At 54.5% G+C, this 18,210-nt stretch overlaps 1 protein-coding gene across 3 annotated transcripts in view; it reads right to left on the bottom strand.

The window, feature by feature from the left end:
* Positions 1-17,222, bottom strand: part of MYO18B (myosin XVIIIB) — a 258,325-nt gene extending 241,103 nt beyond the window's left edge. For 2 of the 3 annotated variants that reach the window (XM_058693096.1, XM_058693095.1), the window contains exons 1-3: positions 17,055-17,222; positions 2,086-2,229; positions 250-410 (exon numbers count right to left, since the gene is read on the bottom strand). In XM_058693096.1, the coding sequence (XP_058549079.1) occupies positions 250-410; positions 2,086-2,122 (198 nt within the window). In that variant the 5' untranslated portion in view covers positions 2,123-2,229; positions 17,055-17,222. Of the gene's footprint in view, positions 1-249; positions 411-2,085; positions 2,230-10,332; positions 10,456-17,054 lie in introns of those variants that run through there. The other variant, XM_058693097.1, reaches the window with a different exon arrangement.
* Between the last annotated feature and the right edge of the window lie 988 nt (positions 17,223-18,210).

The raw sequence follows: 18,210 nt of genomic DNA, 5'->3' as shown, positions 1-18,210 counted from the left end.
CAGAGGGTGCTGGGGGAATCGGAGGAAGGAGGGCAACGGGAGAGCTTTCCGGGGATGTTCCAGAGAGGTCCCATTTGAGCTGGGTTTTGAAGGATGCGTAAGAGTTCCATCGATCAACTGAAGAAAGGACGTTCCTCAAAGCGGGGAGAACAGGAATAAAGGCAGGATGACAAGTGGCTGGGGAGTCTCACAGGACAGGACGATGGGTATCGACAGGCACCTCGTCCCCCTTCCCGTGGGACCACTTACCTCTTGTTCAGGAGAGCCAAGCGCTGCCTGTTTCCTCAGTCTTGCTTCCTTGGACTCTTTCTCAGTCTCCCGGACCAGTTGCCTAATGAAGCCTCCTGGGATGACAGAGAACAGGGGAGGGGGCGAGGAAGGTGGAGGGCTCTTGTCCTCCTCCCGAATCTGTTTTGCAGAAGGAAAGAAGGAGACAGCTCTGTGAGTGAACCAGTGGAAGCAGGTGGCCCTTTAAGATGCTCGCAGTGGAACCCGGGGGAGGGGACCCCAGGGAGGACATACATGACTCAAGCGCATGCGTGAGCGGCCGTGGCAAAGCGGATGAGGTTCGGCGGGGCTCTGGGGGGTTTCTGTAAAAATCCAACCCTGTGGCTACAGCCCACTCCACTGACCCAGGGCTGTGGCTTCCTGATGGCCCTTAAACCAGGACCCGGGCAGCCAGAGGCTGGATGCTGGCATTTTACACCAGAAGCAGAGCCTAGACCCGAGCCGGCTGGGGTCAGGAGGCAGCAGAGACTCCTCTGCGGACCGCAGCGACCTTGGGGGCTGACGCAAGGCCACCCGCTCTGGCCGACCAGGGGGTACATCTTTAACCGGCATCACCATGACTGCTCACGGAGGGGAGTAAAAACGTATAGTGCTTTCTATGACAGAGCTATACCCTGGTTTAAATAAGCTCCTTGTTGGGGCGCCTGGGTGGCGCAGTCGGTTAAGCGTCCGACTTCAGCCAGGTCACGATCTCGCGGTCCGTGAGTTCGAGCCCCGCGTCAGGCTCTGGGCTGATGGCTCGGAGCCTGGAGCCTGTTTCCGATTCTGTGTCTCCCTCTCTCTCTGCCCCTCCCCCGTTCATGCTCTGTCTCTCTCTGTCCCAAAAATAAATAAAAAATGTTGAAAAAAAAATTAAAAAAAAAAAAATAATAAGCTCCTTGTCAAGGTCCTCGGTGGGTGGCTGGCAAGGACCTGATCACCCCAGCCCGGCTGAGTAAAGGGGAATCCAAAGGAGGTAGGAAAGACGAGGAGACAAAGCAGAGGCCAGGAGATAAGGTAGGTTGGTGCAGACCTCCGTCCGGGGAGAGAGAAGCAGGGAAGTTGAGGGGCTGGTTGACCCCACGCCTCTCTCTCTCGATGGAGGCTGAAGCCATGTCATGGGAGAGAGGGGAGTCTTAAGGCCCACTCAGCAGATGCCGTCCTCGTGCGATAAACCAGATCAGTGTGGGAGGGGCAAAGGCAACCAGGAGGCAGCCGGGGAGAAGCTTCTCGACCACTCCACCCCTCAGCCTTCCAATTCATCAAATCATGCACGATTTGATGAACGGGGGATGGTGGGGTAAAGGGGATGAATGATGGGATGAGGGGTAAAGGAGATAGCAGGCATCAGAGAAAGAGACAGCCCTTCACGGTATCTCGTGGGAAATAACAAAAGGGAAATGAATAACTCGGAAGAAGGGCCTGATTCCAGTTCTCCATGGTGACAGGAGGCAGGGACCCCAGAAAGCCATCCCCACGGCACAAGTCTGGCAGCCAAGAGCTCTGCCTCTGTCCCACTGCCCACACAAACCCCAGGCTCATCAGAACTGCCTCGACGATCCAGACGGGACAGCTGGTCTACCCTCATTTCCCCCGCGGCCTACCGAGGAACAGGAAAAGACCCGGCAGTCATGGGAGGAGTTCAAGGAGTTCACGGACTGGGCTAGGGGGGCCACGGCTAACCGAGCCGGCTCAGGGGAAATGGAAGGTGGGACTGGATACACCACAGGGAGCAGCCTGGGCCACCCACGTTGACTTGCCCTCTGAGGGTCAAGTCGGCCCTGAGGATCCAGCCTGGACCCTGAGTGTTACTTTCCTTCTGCTCCCACAGGGCGAGGCGTGATGAGATGGCCATGCTGAGACAGTGTCAAGGCTGAGATGAGATGACGCGGGGCTCTCTGCAGACAGCACGAAATGTGGCTTTATGGACACACAGGGCACATGAGGTGAACAGACACAAGACTGACACACGGAGACACGGGGTGGGGTGGAGAGAAGAGAGATACAGGTTAGCTCTTGGACACAGCCCTGCTTCCGCCCCTGCCGACGCCAAGAACCAAGGTCACGTTGCTGGGCACGGCCCACTGGAAGGACAATGATCAGCATGGAGGCCCCTGGCCATGGAGTGGACAGCGCTCCCCAGATCCTTTACCCTTAACCCCGCACTTTAACTTGTCATTGGGACATAACATATATCAGAAGAGGACCTAAATATACAGCTAAGCAGCTATTCTCCCCTAAAGAATAGACCTATTTAACCAGCACCCTGATGAAGATTAAAACATCTTATTTCATTTGTTACAAGTTCGAGGACAAGCACATCTAATCTATAGTGATGAAGTTCGGAGGACCTGTTAGCTTTTGGCTGGAAAGGGGCACGAGGGAACTTCCTGGGGTGATGGAACTGTTCTGTATCTTGAACCGGGAGGGGGCCACACGAGTGCGTCGTATGAAAGAATTCACCCAGCTGTACAATTCACTCGCTGGATGTCAATCCTGTCTCAATTCAAAAATAAACAAAACAGGGACACCCGAGCAGCTCAGTTGGCCCAACACCCAACTCTTGATTTCGGCTCAGGTCACGATCCCAGGGTTGCAGGATGGAGACCTGTGTCGGGCTCTGTGCTGAGCACTGAGAGCAGAGCCTGCTTAAGATTCCCTCTGCTCCCTCCTCTCGGCTCATACACCCTCCCTCCCTCCCTCCCTCTCTCTCTCTCTCTCCCTCAAATAAAAAAAAAAAATCAAAATAAATAAATAAACTTAGAAAAAAAAAAAAATGAAAGGCGAGCCTGGGGGGCTCAGCCAGTCGAGCGTCTGACTCTTGAGTTGGGCTCGGGTCATGACCTACGTTTGTGAGATCGAGACCCGCGTTGGGTTCTGTACTGGAAAACATTACAGCCCCCTGACCCTCCCTCACACCCCCGTCTAAAGTTACTCTCCCCTCCCCCTCCCCCCCCAGGGCAACCACTCTCCTGACTTGTAACACCATAGAATAGTGTGTTTTTCTTTTGTGAGGGCGCCGCGGGCTCCATAATTGGATCACGCGTGTTAGGAAAGGACAGGGAACCAAAAGTATTCATTGGGCTGGTGCTTTGGGGGAAACAATTTAGTATAGTCAGCATCTGATTGAGAGGCTTGACAAATGTTCACGACTTTTGACCTAGCAAGGCCCCTTCTGGATAACAAGCTCGAGGAAGTGATTCTAAAGCAGAGAAGTTCATCACTGGGGGGCTGGTAGCCCCCAACCCCAGAGACACAGCCCGTGTGGCCAGGAACTAGAGGAGGTTGAATAAACTAGAGCCCATCTGACTTGAAGGAATATGCCATGAATCCATTGAGAAGGGTACGTAGGAAGCATTTTAGAAACCGCTTCACTGAGGCATCATTTCTATGCTAGACGGAAGACTTGCCCATTTGTAAACATGCAGTGATGATCTCTGAAAAGTTTTAGAGTTTTGCCACCAGAACCTCAGTCCCATCAACCCCAAAAGACCCTTCCAAGACCCGCTGCAGGGTCCCTGGGCGGCTCAGTCAGCGTCCGACTCTTGGTTTCGGCTCAGGTCGTGATCTCACGGTTCATGAGTTCAAGCCCCATGCCGGGCTCTGTCCTGACCGTGCAGAGCCTGCTTGGGATTCTGTCTCTCTGTCTCTCTCTCTTCCTGTCCCTCCCCTGCTCACTCTCTCTGTCTCTCTCTCAAAATAAGTAAACTTTAAAAAGAAGAGAAAGGCCATTTGCAGCCACTAGCTGTGTGCACCCTCAGCCCCGGGCCACCACTACCATTCTGTGTATGGCTAAATAGATCGCCTTTTCTGGACATTCTCTATAAATGGAACCCTAGCACATGCGGTCCTTTGTGCTTCTTTCGCTCTGCATAATGTCTTCGAGGTTCGTCCGCACTGTTGTGCAGACGAGCTAACTGGCGTTTTCTTGTACCCATGGATCACCTCTCGTTTATGGGGTCGGGATGAATGGCGCTGCTCTGAACAGCCACGTAAATCATCGCGCACCTACGTTTCCATTTCTCTTGGGTAGATCCCTGAGGGTCGCAGTGCTAAGCCTACAGGGTGACGCTTTGTTTGACTGTTTAAGCCCCGGCCAGGCTGTCTTCCCAAGTGGCTGCACCGTCCCCCATGGGCCACCCGCAGTGTGTGAGACTCGATCGGGACGCGTGCTCCATAACACGGTGATATTGGAAGGTGTCTGTGTTCCCTCGTAGAGATTAGAAGGCAGAGCTCAGCATTGCACACACTAAACTCTCCCAAAGGGGCAAAACCCAAAACGCTCCACAGAAAGCCAAGAGTGGAAGGAAGTACACCAAGGTCTTAAAGGAAGTGGTCAGGAGTGAAGGACTGGGCGTCTTCTCCTCCCTCCGACTTTCCACACGTCTGTGCCGGGCGTTGCCCTCGGAGCAGTGTCCCCCCCACCGCCCCTCCCTCCCAGTCCCTTCTGGAAGATGCCCCCCTTCCCAGCTGTCAGAACCACCATCACCATTGAAAGCCAGAGTGTTCATGGTCGGTCTGTGGGTAGCCTCTTTCAGTGACTTATCCATAAGAAGATGGTTCGCACAGAGTTCAAGGTGATCCCGCGTGTCGCACAGACAGCTGTCTGTCTGTCAGGATGCTGTACGTCCTGGAAGCCAGTGAGGCAGACTGGGCTGGGCTGAAACCGGCTCCCATCATCTCACAAGGGCCCCCCGTGGCCACCTCTTTCCAGCTCCGTGTTCCGTGACGTCACCTGAAGGGCTTGAAATTGGCTATGGGGGTATTTACACCCCAGAAATGGGCAAATGCATCAGATCAGGGCTTTTGTTCCGGGAGCTGGCCATTAAACGTTTACCAGCACATCCCTGGATGAGACCCCAGGGCCCCTGTGGGGTCTGGTTAAAAGGAAATCTCGAGATCCAAAGATCCAAGGGAGCTTGCAGCTCTGATGAGGTCACGAGCCCACAGGGAGACCCCGGAAACATGTCCCAGGGCAGACGGCCAAGTCTTTGCCTTGAGAAGAAAGTTCCTCACAGCATGGCCTCTCCAGCTTGCAAAGGCACATGAGAGATCGATGGGGTGGAGAATAGGCACAAGATCAGATCTCTGGGGAGAGGGGCAGGAGAAGGGGAGGGGAGACCCTGGGGAGGCCCCCGAGTGACTCATAGCCAGACTCCACTCTTCTATGCGCCTGGGAAGCAGAGCCCAGGTTATGAATAGGCCTGACGTGAGGTAGCCTGGCCACCAACCACCCCCCCAGCCGCCGGCTCCCCATCCAGCCGAGGCCCGGCCAGGCCAGTGGCGGCTTCCCAAGGATCACCCTCGGCTTCAAGGCTCCAGGGAGAATCCTGGCTGTCAATATGGGCTGTCCTCAGCCGGGGCTGCTGGCCTGCCCAGAGGCCCACAGCATAGGGGGACAGTGAGAGAGCCATCACTCTCCGCGTCCTGCTCCTCGGAGGCATCAGGCCAGTCCCAGTGACCCAGGGCCAGGAGCCAGTGCTCCTGGGAAGGCTTTGTCAAGCCTTAATTTAAGTAAGTGTTCTTATCACCACGTTCCCTTCCAGGTCTAAAACTCACACCTGCCTCATCAGCTTCTGTTTTAAGCCCATGAGGAGGCCCCGGATGCTCAGAATTCATGGTATTAACGTCTTGAGTCTCCCCCTTAGGGGTGGGAGAGGCTGGTGAAGGGAAAGGTGATCCCCAAAGCCAGGGACAGCTTGAAACAGTTTTTCCTGAACACATGTTGGATCTGAGTGGCCCCATGGGGCCCTCAAGGCTTTCCCTCTCACTTCCCCAAATGCCCAGTCCTGACACAGCGGCCAGGACTCTGGTGACTTCCCCTGTCTCAAAACACAAGTTCCCAAGTCTTTAGAGACGCCTACGTGGCCCTCAAACCATCTGCCCTAAAGCCTCTCCCGCTCGCTCCTCCTTTCCTGGCACACCGACCTTCTGGAGGCACCTTCTGCGCAGATTCCCGCCTCAGGGCCTTTGCACATTCTGTTCCCTCTGCTTCAAATGCTGTCCCTCTGCGTGGCTCACACCATCACCTCCTTCAAGCCGTTGCTCAGCGTCACCTCATCAATGAGCCTCCCTTCCCTATTTAAATGGAGGCATAGCCACCCCCCCACCCCCGCATCCCGGCACCACCCATCATTTTATCCCGTCCTTTCTTTCCCACAGCATTTACTGCTATCATTGTCCATCATGCTGTGTATTTTTTGTTTAGCTTCTGACTCACCCTGAAGAACATGGCCCTATGAGGGCCTGAAGCTCCGTGTGTTCTGTCCCCTTATGTAGCCCCAGTGCCCAGAACAGTGCCTGGCACGAGCTTAGCTCTCGGTGAATGTGTGTTGAATGAGTGACTGAATGCAGGGGTGGGTAACGATCAGGAGTAAAGCGGACGAGGGACGGAGCGGGCCCTCGGCAAGCAAGCCTGTGGCAGGGACTCCTGACATCCCCCCTGTGCTGTCGGCATCCGCGGGGCAGGGGAGGGGAGGGGAGGGCGGGCGGCATGATATCATGGCTCTGCCACCACCATCACACGGTGGGACCCCAGGAAATTCTCTGAGCCTGTTTTCTCAGTGGTAAAATAAGCCACGCACACACCACGCACATGCCCGATCCCCAGTAACTGCTGTCGATCATATTTTCATTTTTATTTGACTCCATGGGTCAAAGCCGGCCTGGGGAACCCAGCATCCACTGCCCCCCAGCCCCCCTTAAATTCCTGCCGGACCTGGAATTTCTTTATCTTAAGAGCTGTTATCGCATTCACCCCCACAGCGGCACAAGGCGGTTGGCATCTCTCCCATAGAGCAGACAGTGACTCAGAGAGCTTGGGGCACTGGCCCAGGGTCACCCAGCTAAAACGTCAAGCTGAGACCTGCTCCCCAGGATGTGTCCCACTCCTCCTACCTGTGCCCTGCTCTCATCTCAGCCTCACACTGGCGGTGATAAGTGGGGGCCCACCTGGGGCCGCCAGGTTGGGGCTCGGAGGCACCCTATGTCCTGGCGGCACGTTGTGGAACCCCAGGAAGTTGGCTCAAGTAGGTACATCCGGGGGTAGCACTGTGTGTGCTCTGCTATTTGGTTGGCCCCTGTCGGGTGTTAGTCCCGGCACCAGGTTTGTTGTAGCTTGAGAATCGAGGGGGTTAACAAGTTCGCTCGAGGCCACACGGGAAGGAGTGGGGATGACCAGTTGCCTAAATCCCTCCTCCTTCCGTCCACCCTGAGGTCTCTGCCCCCCGACCCCGGAAGGGAGGCAACGCAAGCAAGACCGTTGATGACAGTGCCACTAAGATCTGGGCGCTGCTCAGTGCTGAGAACTCGAGCGCTCACGTCGTTTACGGTCACGAGCCACCGGATTATAGGGTGGATTCTGTGAGTGACCCCGTGTCGGAGGGAGGGGACATGCCTTGCTCCCAGCCAGGAAGCGGCGAAGCTGCCTGATGGACCCAGACGGTCTGACTTCAGAGCCCACGGTCGCTATAGCACCCGGGGGTTTCCAGGTTCTCCATCCCTGTGTCTGGCCCACAGCAGCTTCTTGTTCCTTTCTCCTAGCCTCCGTCTTTCACTAGCGCGTTGGGCCACCTCCTCCAGGATGCCTTCCTGATGGTGCCAGCCCATGCCACCCTCCCAGCGGTCATAGCCTCCTGCCTGCTCCACCCAATCACCCCCATCACCCTGCCCTTCGCTCCACCGGCCACACACCTTATGTCGCTGCATGGTCCTTCTTTGTTTCAACTCCCATTTGGAATCCATCTTGCCCACACTGTGACTGGTGAATGTATTTACGCCCCAGCTAGCTCACCAGGCGCCTGGAGGCAGGCAGAGGTGTTGGCCGCTGTGAGAGCCAGGGCGAGGCTAGGGTGCTCGACATCTGGTCTGACTGTCACACGGGAGGCCGGGCATGCCAGGATCAGAAGACCGTGGGGAGAGGAAAATGCCCCTGAGGTGGGTGCCTTCCATTTGCCCCTTAAACACATCTTCCACAACCTTCCAGCTTCCAAGTGGGTTCAAAGTCACGGCAATCCCCCCACTGGCAGAGATCAGAGGGCACCCGCACCCTCCCTGCTTGGGGGCCACGGGTTGGCTGCCTCCCTCCACCGGAAGGCACCCTCCCCTCAGGCCGCCCCTTCCTCTGGCTACCCTCTCCTGCTCTGGTGGCGGGTCCTTCCCCTGCCTCCTTGGTTCTGGAGGAAATAGCAGCTCCTCCTGCGGCTGGTCCTGGCATGCTGCACCCGGGAGAGGTCAGCAAATTTTCCTGCAAAGGACAGGATAGTAAGCCCTTCAAGCACTGAGGGCACAGGGTCTCCCTCCACTACTCAGCTCTGCCTTTGCATTGCTGAGGCAGCCCTGGGTGATATGTAAATGAATGGGCGTGGCTGTGCCAGTACAACTTTATTCTTTAAAGGGGGCCAAGAGCTGGATGTGGCCCTGGCCAAATCTGGAAAGACAAGGTCAAGGTTACCAACATCCATGCTGCTTGCTGAGTTTGAGGACCTCTTCAGGCTCTGCTTGCCAGGCAGCCAGGTCTGGGGCCATTTCCCAAAGGGAAGGGCCTCAAGTCTATGGAAGCTGTTGGGGGAGGGAAGAGTGGACGCTTGGTTCATCTTTCTGTGTCTCATAACACCCCACTCCCATCTTTAGACCGCTCTGTCCTCTGGGGTGCTGACCACTAGGGTTACAGCCCCCAGGGTTCCCTGGCTTTCTGGCCTCCTGTTGAGTTTGGTCAGTGGAAGGCTCTGGAATGAGACCTGCATATGGGAACCACAAACAGTAGAGTATTTATCCCCCTGCTGGCCCTGCTTCCCTGGCCCCTAGTTTGGGGAAAGGCTGTGTTTCTCTATCTACGGCCACAAGCCCCTTGGAGAGGTGCCTCTCCATGGACAGACTGCAGTTACCCCCCAGGCTCCTCTATTAACCTTCCGTGCCTTGCATCAGGCCCAAGGCTAATAGCCCACCACTGTCCTCTCTGGATGCTTCAGCACGCTTTGTTGGTTTCCTTAACGCTGCACCCACTCTCAGAAGAGTTCCTTCATTCAAAAGGCTCTCCAATTGACCAGCTGGGTATGCGGTCTCCTGGTAAGACCCTGGCCAATATGGCCAGGGGGGCAAGTAGGTTTCAACTCACTATCACCTCTGACAGATGGTTAGTTTCTGCCTGGAGTGATATATGGGAAGGACTCTGAACTTTTATCTGGGCTCAGTGGAAAAGAATGCTCTGATTGATTATTAATGTCTGCCCTGGGCATGGAAGGTGGAATGGTGCACCTTTGCTATCTATTTTTAAATTTGTTTTTCATTTTTCAATGTTTATTTATTTTTGGGAGAGAGGGGGGGGGGGAGAAAGAGAGAGAGCAGGGGAGGGGCAGAGAGAGAGGGAGACAGAGGATCCAAAGCAGGCTGTGCTGTCCGTGCAGAGCCTGACTCAGGGCTCGAACTCATGAAACTTCGAGATCATGACCTGAGCCGAAACCAAGAGTCAGACGCTTAACCGACTGAGCCACCCAGGTGTCCCTTGTCAAATGCAGGCTTAATGGACAAAGGGACTCTCATGATTCATACATGATTCAGCCAAGCTCACCCCGACCTGGAGTTTGATGGCCAAAGGGTCATGTAGTATTGAAAAGAGACTTTGCCCAACGCAGGGACACCGTCCCCTCATCAGGGCAAGGGAAGCCCACAGCTAACAAGTAGCTGAGGATTAAGGCCACAGTCGCAAAACCCACATTATCCTAGAAGATGAGAAGAGGGGTGGCTAATGAGAATAAAGGGCAGGGATATTAGCAGTAGGAAAGAGTGTAAAGGGAGGGAGAGAGGAAAAAGGGAGGCATCGAGATGGAGAAGAATGGAGAAAATGGGGTGGCAAGGGTGGAGAATGCAATGTGTAACCACCATCAGAGATTCCCAGAGGACCAGCCCTTCTCACAAGGAATCTCCTAGACAGAAAGTCAAGGAGTCCTTTCTTGGTCATTTCCAGTGATGGGGAGCTCACTACTAAGTAAAACGTTCAGGGTCTACTCTAATTTTACTCTTCTTTGGGACCAGAACTACAAAGCCCTCAGAGGCCACAGAACCCACCTTCTGGCATCCTGGAACAGTCTAGGGTCTTCAACTCCCTGTTCCCTTGGGTCTGCCACATTTTCTTCCCACCCACAGAGCTGCCTTGCCAGGACAGCCACCTGCTGGCCCCAGTTCTGTCTGGAAAACAGACAAGGTTTTCCACGTGACACAAGTGGGGTCTGCCCCCAATCTTCTCATCTGAAGGCTTCAGCCATTTCTCAGGTGATCCTTCAGATCACCGGCCACCGTCCCCTGGGAGTTTTCTAGATGGTTCTCTGCAACAGAAGTGGACACTTCAGTTCACAAGAGGCTGGCCAGGGTGAACACAGCAGATGCCGTCCTTCAGTGGGCTGACCTCAGCCTTGGAGGTCTCACAGCCAAGCTGGGGCCCCCCCTGCGTTTTGTCAAACCTCTTAAGGTGTCAGCTCCCCTTCTGTCCAGTGGGGGAGGTGGCTTTTCTTCACCGGGAATGTGGGAGTACTGGGTCTGTACACCTGTGAGCCATGACATTCACAGCAGCCCTGTCCCCTATTGTCCCCATTTAAGTTCTAGTCTTTTAGGTTCCTGGACCCGTTTCCAATGGGGGGGAGGGGGAGGTGGCTCCCCACACACCACCAGGCTGTTTTCAGACTCCTGCAGGGCGACCAGGAGTCAACTCAATTCAACTCAATTCTGACACTATCTACCTGGAGACAACATCACATTCTGCAGGTAAAGGGCTCAGTCCCCCAAGGGTGTCCCTCCACTTCGGACACCAATCGCAAACCCGAGCCGTCACCTGTGCGTCTGACCAACTCTGGCTATAAATCAGAGGTTCCCACGACCCCCCTCCTTGAGTCTGGATTAATTTGCTAGAACAGCTCAGAACTCAGCGAAACATTTCGCTCCCCAGCTCACCAGTTTATTATGAAGGGCTAGAACTCAGGAAGAGATGCATGGAGCAGGGTCTGGGGAAAGGGTGTGGGGCTCCCGTGCCTGCTCCAGGGGCGCAACTTTTCCCAAATTTCCACACGGTCACCAACCCAGAAGCTCTCCAAACACTGTCCTTTTGGGGTTTTATGGAGACTTTATTACATGGTCATGATTGATTAAGTCCTCAGCCACTGGTGATTGAGCTCAATCTCCAGCGCGTCTCCAGTCCCTGTCCCAAGTCCCCAGTCCCCAGAGAGGTCAGGGGTGGGACTGAAAGTTCCAAGTGGTTGGCTCCTTGGCCAAGCAACCCCCATCCTTAGGTGCTTTTCAAAAGTCAGGGCATTAGCATAACAAAGGACACGTTCATCACTCTCAAGGTTTAGGGAGTTACCAGCCCTGATTTGTAGATGGAGACCGGATATATATGGGAAATATATTTTGGTCATATGAATATCACACCCCGTCGATTAAAACCCGCCCATGCTTTGCACATCAGTGGCCAACAGGCCGGCACCCACCTCCACCCCCTACCCCTTGCCTCTATCCCTAAATCGTGCAGTGAGTGTTTCTTGGAGAAATGATTAGTGAAAAGTCTTGGTTCCTCCAGCACATCACTCTCCTCTCCCTATCTGTGGTTGTCACACCGACGTAGGTTGGCCACATGCCTCTACCAGTCACCGTGTAGCTTGATGAGATGCTAAACCTCGCGGATGGGCCTCCTGGCCTCATTCAGGGGAGGCCCACGAGGTTTCTCCCTCATGCCAGTGTCAGCTCATCCGCAGTTGGGAACTGCCCAGAGTGTGGCATTGAGAATGATCCCCACTAGCCCAAGGGCTTGTGGTGATTGACTAGTAATGCCTGCTGTGGGCACAGCAATGGCTACATGGGGTGCGTCTGCCAAGTATTTACCATTTGCAGGCCGGTGTTCCCCCGGCCACCTGTGAAGCAAGGAGCTGGGCATACATCTGCTGGGGGGGCTCTCCTGACTGCTTTTGGGGTTTGAGTGCCCCATCAGAGGGCTGTCTTCCTACCCGTCCTGTGTTGCTACCTTGAGCTGTGCTGTAGAATACAGCAGCCAGCAGCCGCAGGGTGGCTAGTTAAATTCTAATGATTTAAAATTAAGTTAAACCAAAACATCACCTTCTCAGTCACGCTGGACAGACTTCAAATGCACAATGGCCCCGTTTGGCCAACAGCTACCATGCTGGACAACACAGGTACAGAACATTTCTATCATTGCAGAAGTTCTATCGGATCATATTGGGTTAGGTCAGTGGTTTTCGCTGGGTATCGTTGTGCCCATCAGTGGACTTTTGGCATTTCCTGAAGACATTTTTGGTTGTCACAACCAGAGGGGACCAGTATTAGTGGCATCTGGTGGGTAGAGGCCAGGCACACTGGTAAACATCCCACAGTACACAGGACGTCCCTCCCCCCCCCTCCCCGCCCCAGACACAGCAAAGAATTACCCAGATCCAAGTGTCAATAGGGAGGAGGTTGAGACACCTTGATCTAAAAAATCCATGTGAAGTGGAGAAGGGCATTAATGGGGAGACAAAGGGCAAAATCATCTTTCTTTGTTATCAATAGCAAAGAACAATAATAGAAAAAAAAGAGAAAACGAGGTGACCCACTGTTGACAAAAGAAGAGAAGAAATTCCCGGACCTATCACCACTTAGTAGCTCTGTGCCCTTGGACAGTCACTAAACCTCTCTGATTCTCAATTTCACCCCCCTTCCCACTGGATTGCCAATGGATTAAGTGAGGCAAGGAGTGTGAATGGGCTGTGTCATCTGTCCGTCTGAAGCAGTGTGGTATAATTTATTATCTTAGCTCCTGTTGTTTAGTACGCCAGACTAAATACACAGTCTCCGGCAAAAAAGAAAAGTCCCAGTTTAATTTCATTCTGCGTGACCTTGGGGCACGTAAGCTTCTATATCTCACTTCACGATCTGTAAAATGGGGCTAACAACTCCAGCCCAAGCTCCCAGGAATATCCAGCACCAATGAGACACTTAATCCCATTGAGCAACCGTCTCGCTCTCTCAACTCAACAGCTAATCCGGTTGCCCTCCGTGAAATCGAAACTCAAACCCCAGCTGGGACCCAAGAAACAGCTGAAAAGGCATTCGGTCTTTGATGGGAGGAGGTAAATTCCCTTGGGACCCAAGAAACAGATAAATTCCTGTTTCTCCGAGGGTGAGGGTTGGCCCGGTGTTTGGTGACCCCACCTTGCGGATTCTCAAGGATCTTTCCTCCGTGGCCAGAAACTGTAGTTCTTAAAGGTCACGAAGCGTTAGGGAGAGGTTCAGTGCAAAGCAGAGCAGGACAGGAAAGTCACGGAGTTGGGTGAGTCACGCCCGGGGCGGGGGGTGATTCAGATGAAGGTAATGGTGCTTCTGGATCCTTCAGACTGAATGGGGGCGGCGGTGGTGGTGTGTGTGACACAGAGTCACACATCCGCCTTGAGAGTTACGCGATATGCCCCCTGCCGACCCCGCTGTGAGCTCTCATCCCAAAGACCTTGTTTGGTTAATAACGTTCATATTTGTTGCCTCTGTTGACACGAGACCTAAGCTTTAATCCTTTCCTTTGAGGCTTGGAGGAGGAGGAGGATGGACAGGGCTTTGGGGGTGGGGCTAACAGGGCAAATTAGGTTACGATCCCCAAAATGAGGTACCCCAGGCTGCTCCCCAAGTGTCAGCCTGGAGGATAGGGACTGTTTTTAAATTTCTGTTTTATTTATTTTTGAGAGAGAGCGACAGAGACAGAATATGAGCGGGGAGGGGCAACAGGCAAAGGTGACACAGAATCCGAAGCAAGCTCCAGCCTCCGAGCTGTCAGCACAGAGCCTGATGCGGGGCTCGAACCCACAAACCACGAGATCGTGACCTGACCCAAAGTTGGACGCTTAACGGACTGAGCCACCCAGGTGCTCCGAGAGCAGGGGCTGTTTTGAGCCTACCACCTGTACTGCAAAACTGTGTGACCTTGAGCAAGTTGCATCCCTTCTCTGTGCTACAGGCGGGCCTGGGTCTGACAGCACCCCATGGCCCTCCACTTGTCTCAAACCCACGTTCTCCATTTTTTCAAATAATTCAATTTCACACAGCTTCTTGTGGCGGAAGGGTACCGTGAAATGACACGGAGGAAACTTAAATGCATGCCGTTCAGTGAAAGAAGTCGATCTGAAAAGGCGACATTCTGTACAATTCCAACTATAGGACATTCTGGAAAAAGCAAAACTATGGAGAGAGTAAATGGATCAGTGGTTGCCAGGGTTGGGGAGGAGTGAAGGGTGAACAGGAGGAGCACGGAGGAAGTGAAAATCCCCCGCATGATACCATGTCATTATACTTTTGCTTAAACCCATAGAAGGTCCAACACCAAGAATGAGCCCTAATGTGGGCCACCTGGCTGGTCCACCCAGTTAAGCATCTGACTCTTGCCTTCAGCTCAGGACGTGATCTCACGGTTCGTGGGTTCGAGCCCCATGTGGGGCTCTATGTGGACAGTGTGGAGCCTGCTTGGGATTCTCTCTCTCCCTCTCTCTCTCTCTCTCTCTCTCTCTCTCTCTCCACCTCCCATGTTTGGGCTTGAGGTGATAATGACGTGTCCATGTAGGCTCATCATTGTACCAAATGTCCCACGCTGGTGGCAGATGTTGATGATGGGGGAGGCTATGCATGTGTGGGGACACGGGGTCCATGGGAAATCTCTGTGCCTTCCCCTGAATTCTGCTGCAAACCTAAAACAGCTCTAAAAAATAAAGTTTATGAGTTAAAAAGATTAACTGAAATTAATATAACACCATATGTTAACGAACCGGAATTCAAGTAAAACCTTAAAAAAAAAAAAGGACGTGCCGTATCCCACAGCAGCTAACCTCCTGCTTAAAACGGACGGTTGGGACAGTGTTTTTCTCCACCAGGCCAGTAAGCCAAGACCCACTGAAGGGCTGTCTCATCACGGCCCAGGAGAAACACAGCTAGAGTTCCTGACCTTTTGGCAGCTTCAGGAAGTCCCTCTGGCTTTTGGGCCTTCTGTTCTCTTCTCAAAATGCCACCAGAAGGGCTTGATCTTTCCCCCGGCTGACACCGGCCTTGGGATATTTTGCAATAATCAGGCCTGAATAGAGGTCCGTGTGTGTGTGTGTGTGTGTGTGTGTATGTGCGTGTGTGTGTTTCTTCTTTGTGTGACTATATGTTGACCTCTGACACAGGTCGGGGTTGGGGGCGGGGGGTCCCGGGCAGCCCCCCTCTGCGGTTTCATTAGCTCATGCCACAGGAAGGGCAGCTCTCCAACTCACGGGCACCGAGCCACCTGTGAGGTTTGAAATCTGCGGATTCCTGGGCTCCTTCCCCCAAGACGGTTGGGCAGGTCTCACACAGCACCTCGGGAATCTGCATTTTGAAAGGCCCCCAGGTGAGGCTGAGGAAGGGAGAGAGACTTGGAGAAATCCTGCCCCGATGTCGGGTCCTGGAAGAAAGCTCCGGGATAGTCCCACCCAGCCCCCCTCAGGTCTGGAAGAGGAAACTGAAGCTTAACTGGGGAGGGACTCGTCCGAGGTCACAGAGTCGGCAGAGCCCAAGCTAGCGACTCAAGGTGACCAGGCCTGCGTGCAGGTGGCACCGGGTATTTACTAAATGGTGACAGGGCGCTCCCTCATAGGTCAGGGGGCTAAGAGACCCTGTTCGTCCTCTTCCTCGCTCTCTCCCCAGCCCGCCTTCTCCTTCTGTTATTTTCTAGAGCTCACTCATAGCCTCTGCGACACAGGCCCTCCCCGAGCCCCGTGGACATATTGCTCAGCAAACACAGCTAGGATCAGAAGCAAAAACAACACCCAAGGAAGCCACCACCCTGCTGGACACTAGACGCTCCAGAGGGACCCTCAGCCACCACAAGCCGGTGCACTGAACAGGGCGGGCATCTTCCTGGACCGGCCACAAAGAGAAAGTCACAGCCCAGTTTTCCGGGCCCTGTGGGACGGAAGCCCAGGCCCCGGCCAGGTCAAGGCCAGACTGGGCGGCTTGGAACCAGCTGGGCTTTTTCCTCCCAGCCGCCTCTACAAGAAAGCAGCACAGAAGCCGTGTCCCTGCCGTCCGCAGCAGCTGCTGATGTTTTCCGGACCCCCAGGGAGGGAGGTCTTGTTAGCCTAAGGCCCCCTCTCTGTCCCCCCCACCCCCCTCGCCCCTGCCACTGAGGTCTGTGCAACTTCTCCATTCAAACAGACGCCTGATACAAGGCGTCCCCGATAAAGCGCCTCCTGGGACAGAGGGTCAAGTCAGCGCCGCATGAAATTCAAGCTTTTGTCCGGGAACCACCATTCCCCTCCCCCACCACGCACATGGTTATTTAAAATCAAAAGCCACTACCATTAAGGCTTGTCCTCCACAGGGTTGGGGACAGGAAGAGTCACTCCCTGACCGTTAACTGACGACCCCTTACGCAGAAATCAGTGGTAGCGGAGGAAAACTAGGAAGCCAGCAGACATACGTCGGCTAAGATTCCAAAGTGGAGGGTATCCTATGACTCTGAACATATTTTTAAAAATGGCTAGCCAACGGGTGGGTCCCGACAGACAAGGGGGAATCTCTGAAAGAGTCCGCTTGTCCTGGCGTTTTGTTCTAAAATGACTTCCACGAAATGCTCTTGCTTTCCAAGCGGACGATTCGGGCTGTCGGACGCGACCTGGCTGGAGAGGCCCTCAGTAGACCCACCGCGGGGCCAGACACCCACCGCCCCAGCCCCCAAAGGCACATTCTGGAAAATTATGCCCATCAGCTCGCACGCAAGCTGCCCATCCTAACACCCGGCCCCACAGTACCTTTTCTGCACGAGGCCACAGGTCACAGGCACCACACTGGCCCGAGAGGTCTCCCCGGCTGGCAGTGCAGAGACCCCAACAAGCCCGGACAGCAGGGGCGAAGGAGAATTGCTAGGAACACCCCCACCCACACCCTCACACACATCCCCTTCCCTGACTGCTCCTCCCCGTCCTCCCCACACCCTCCCTCTGCGCCAATGTGATGGCAGCAGCTGAGCAGACAAGTCATTTCTAAAATTAGCCGGTGAGCCCCAGGTCTGGCCGGGAGACGGCAGCCCGGGGTGGCCGTTGACCAGGCATCGGACAGCATGGACATATTTGGTGGCGCGGAGCAGGGGAGGGGACAGCTCCCCACGCAAGCACATTCTCAGCCGTCATCCCTGTCCCCGGGCAGGCCGCACACTCCGGCCTCGGCCCCACACAGATAACCACCGGAGGCCGCGGGGATTGGGCGAGGAGGAGAGCCGGGCCCCACACGCCAGCGGGACTCTGGAAAAAAATAACCGGAGCGAGTTCTGCCGCCTTGTGGTGAAGAATCGATGCAGGAAAACACGCGTCACACTCCAGATGCCATCCCGGGGGCTTTCCTGAGCTCATTTACTATTCCCGACAACCCCGCACCAGGTAGGGTTTTCCCCACTCTCGTTTGACAGAGGGGGAAACTGAGGCACAGAAAGGTCGACCAACTGGCCCAAAGCAGTGGAAAGCCGGCATTGGAACCCAGGCGGTGCTGGCCCCAGAGGGCCCAGTCTTAAATGCTGCATCCAACAGGATGCAATAAAAAGTGCTTTGTCCGGGGCACCTGGGTGGCTGACGGTTAAGCGTCCGACTTCAGCTCAGGTCATGACTTCACGGTTCGTGAGTTTGATCCCCGTATCTGGCTCTGTGCTGACAGCTCGGAGCCTGGAGCCTGCTTTGGATTCTGTGTCTCCCTCTCTCTCTCTGCCCCTTCCCTGGTCACACTCTGTCTGTCTGTCTCTCTCTCTCTCTCTCTCTCTCTCTCAAAAGTAAATAAATCTTTAATTTTTTTTTTTTTCAACATTTTTTATTTATTTTTGGGACAGAGAGAGACAGAGCATGAACGGGGGAGGGGCAGAGAGAGAGGGAGACACAGAATCGGAAACAGGCTCCAGGCTCCGAGCCATCGGCCCAGAGC

The sequence above is a fragment of the Neofelis nebulosa genome, chromosome 11 (genome assembly GCF_028018385.1).
Source record: "Neofelis nebulosa isolate mNeoNeb1 chromosome 11, mNeoNeb1.pri, whole genome shotgun sequence".
Taxonomy (NCBI): domain Eukaryota; kingdom Metazoa; phylum Chordata; class Mammalia; order Carnivora; family Felidae; genus Neofelis; species Neofelis nebulosa.
This window is presented reverse-complemented; position numbering and strand designations above follow the sequence as displayed.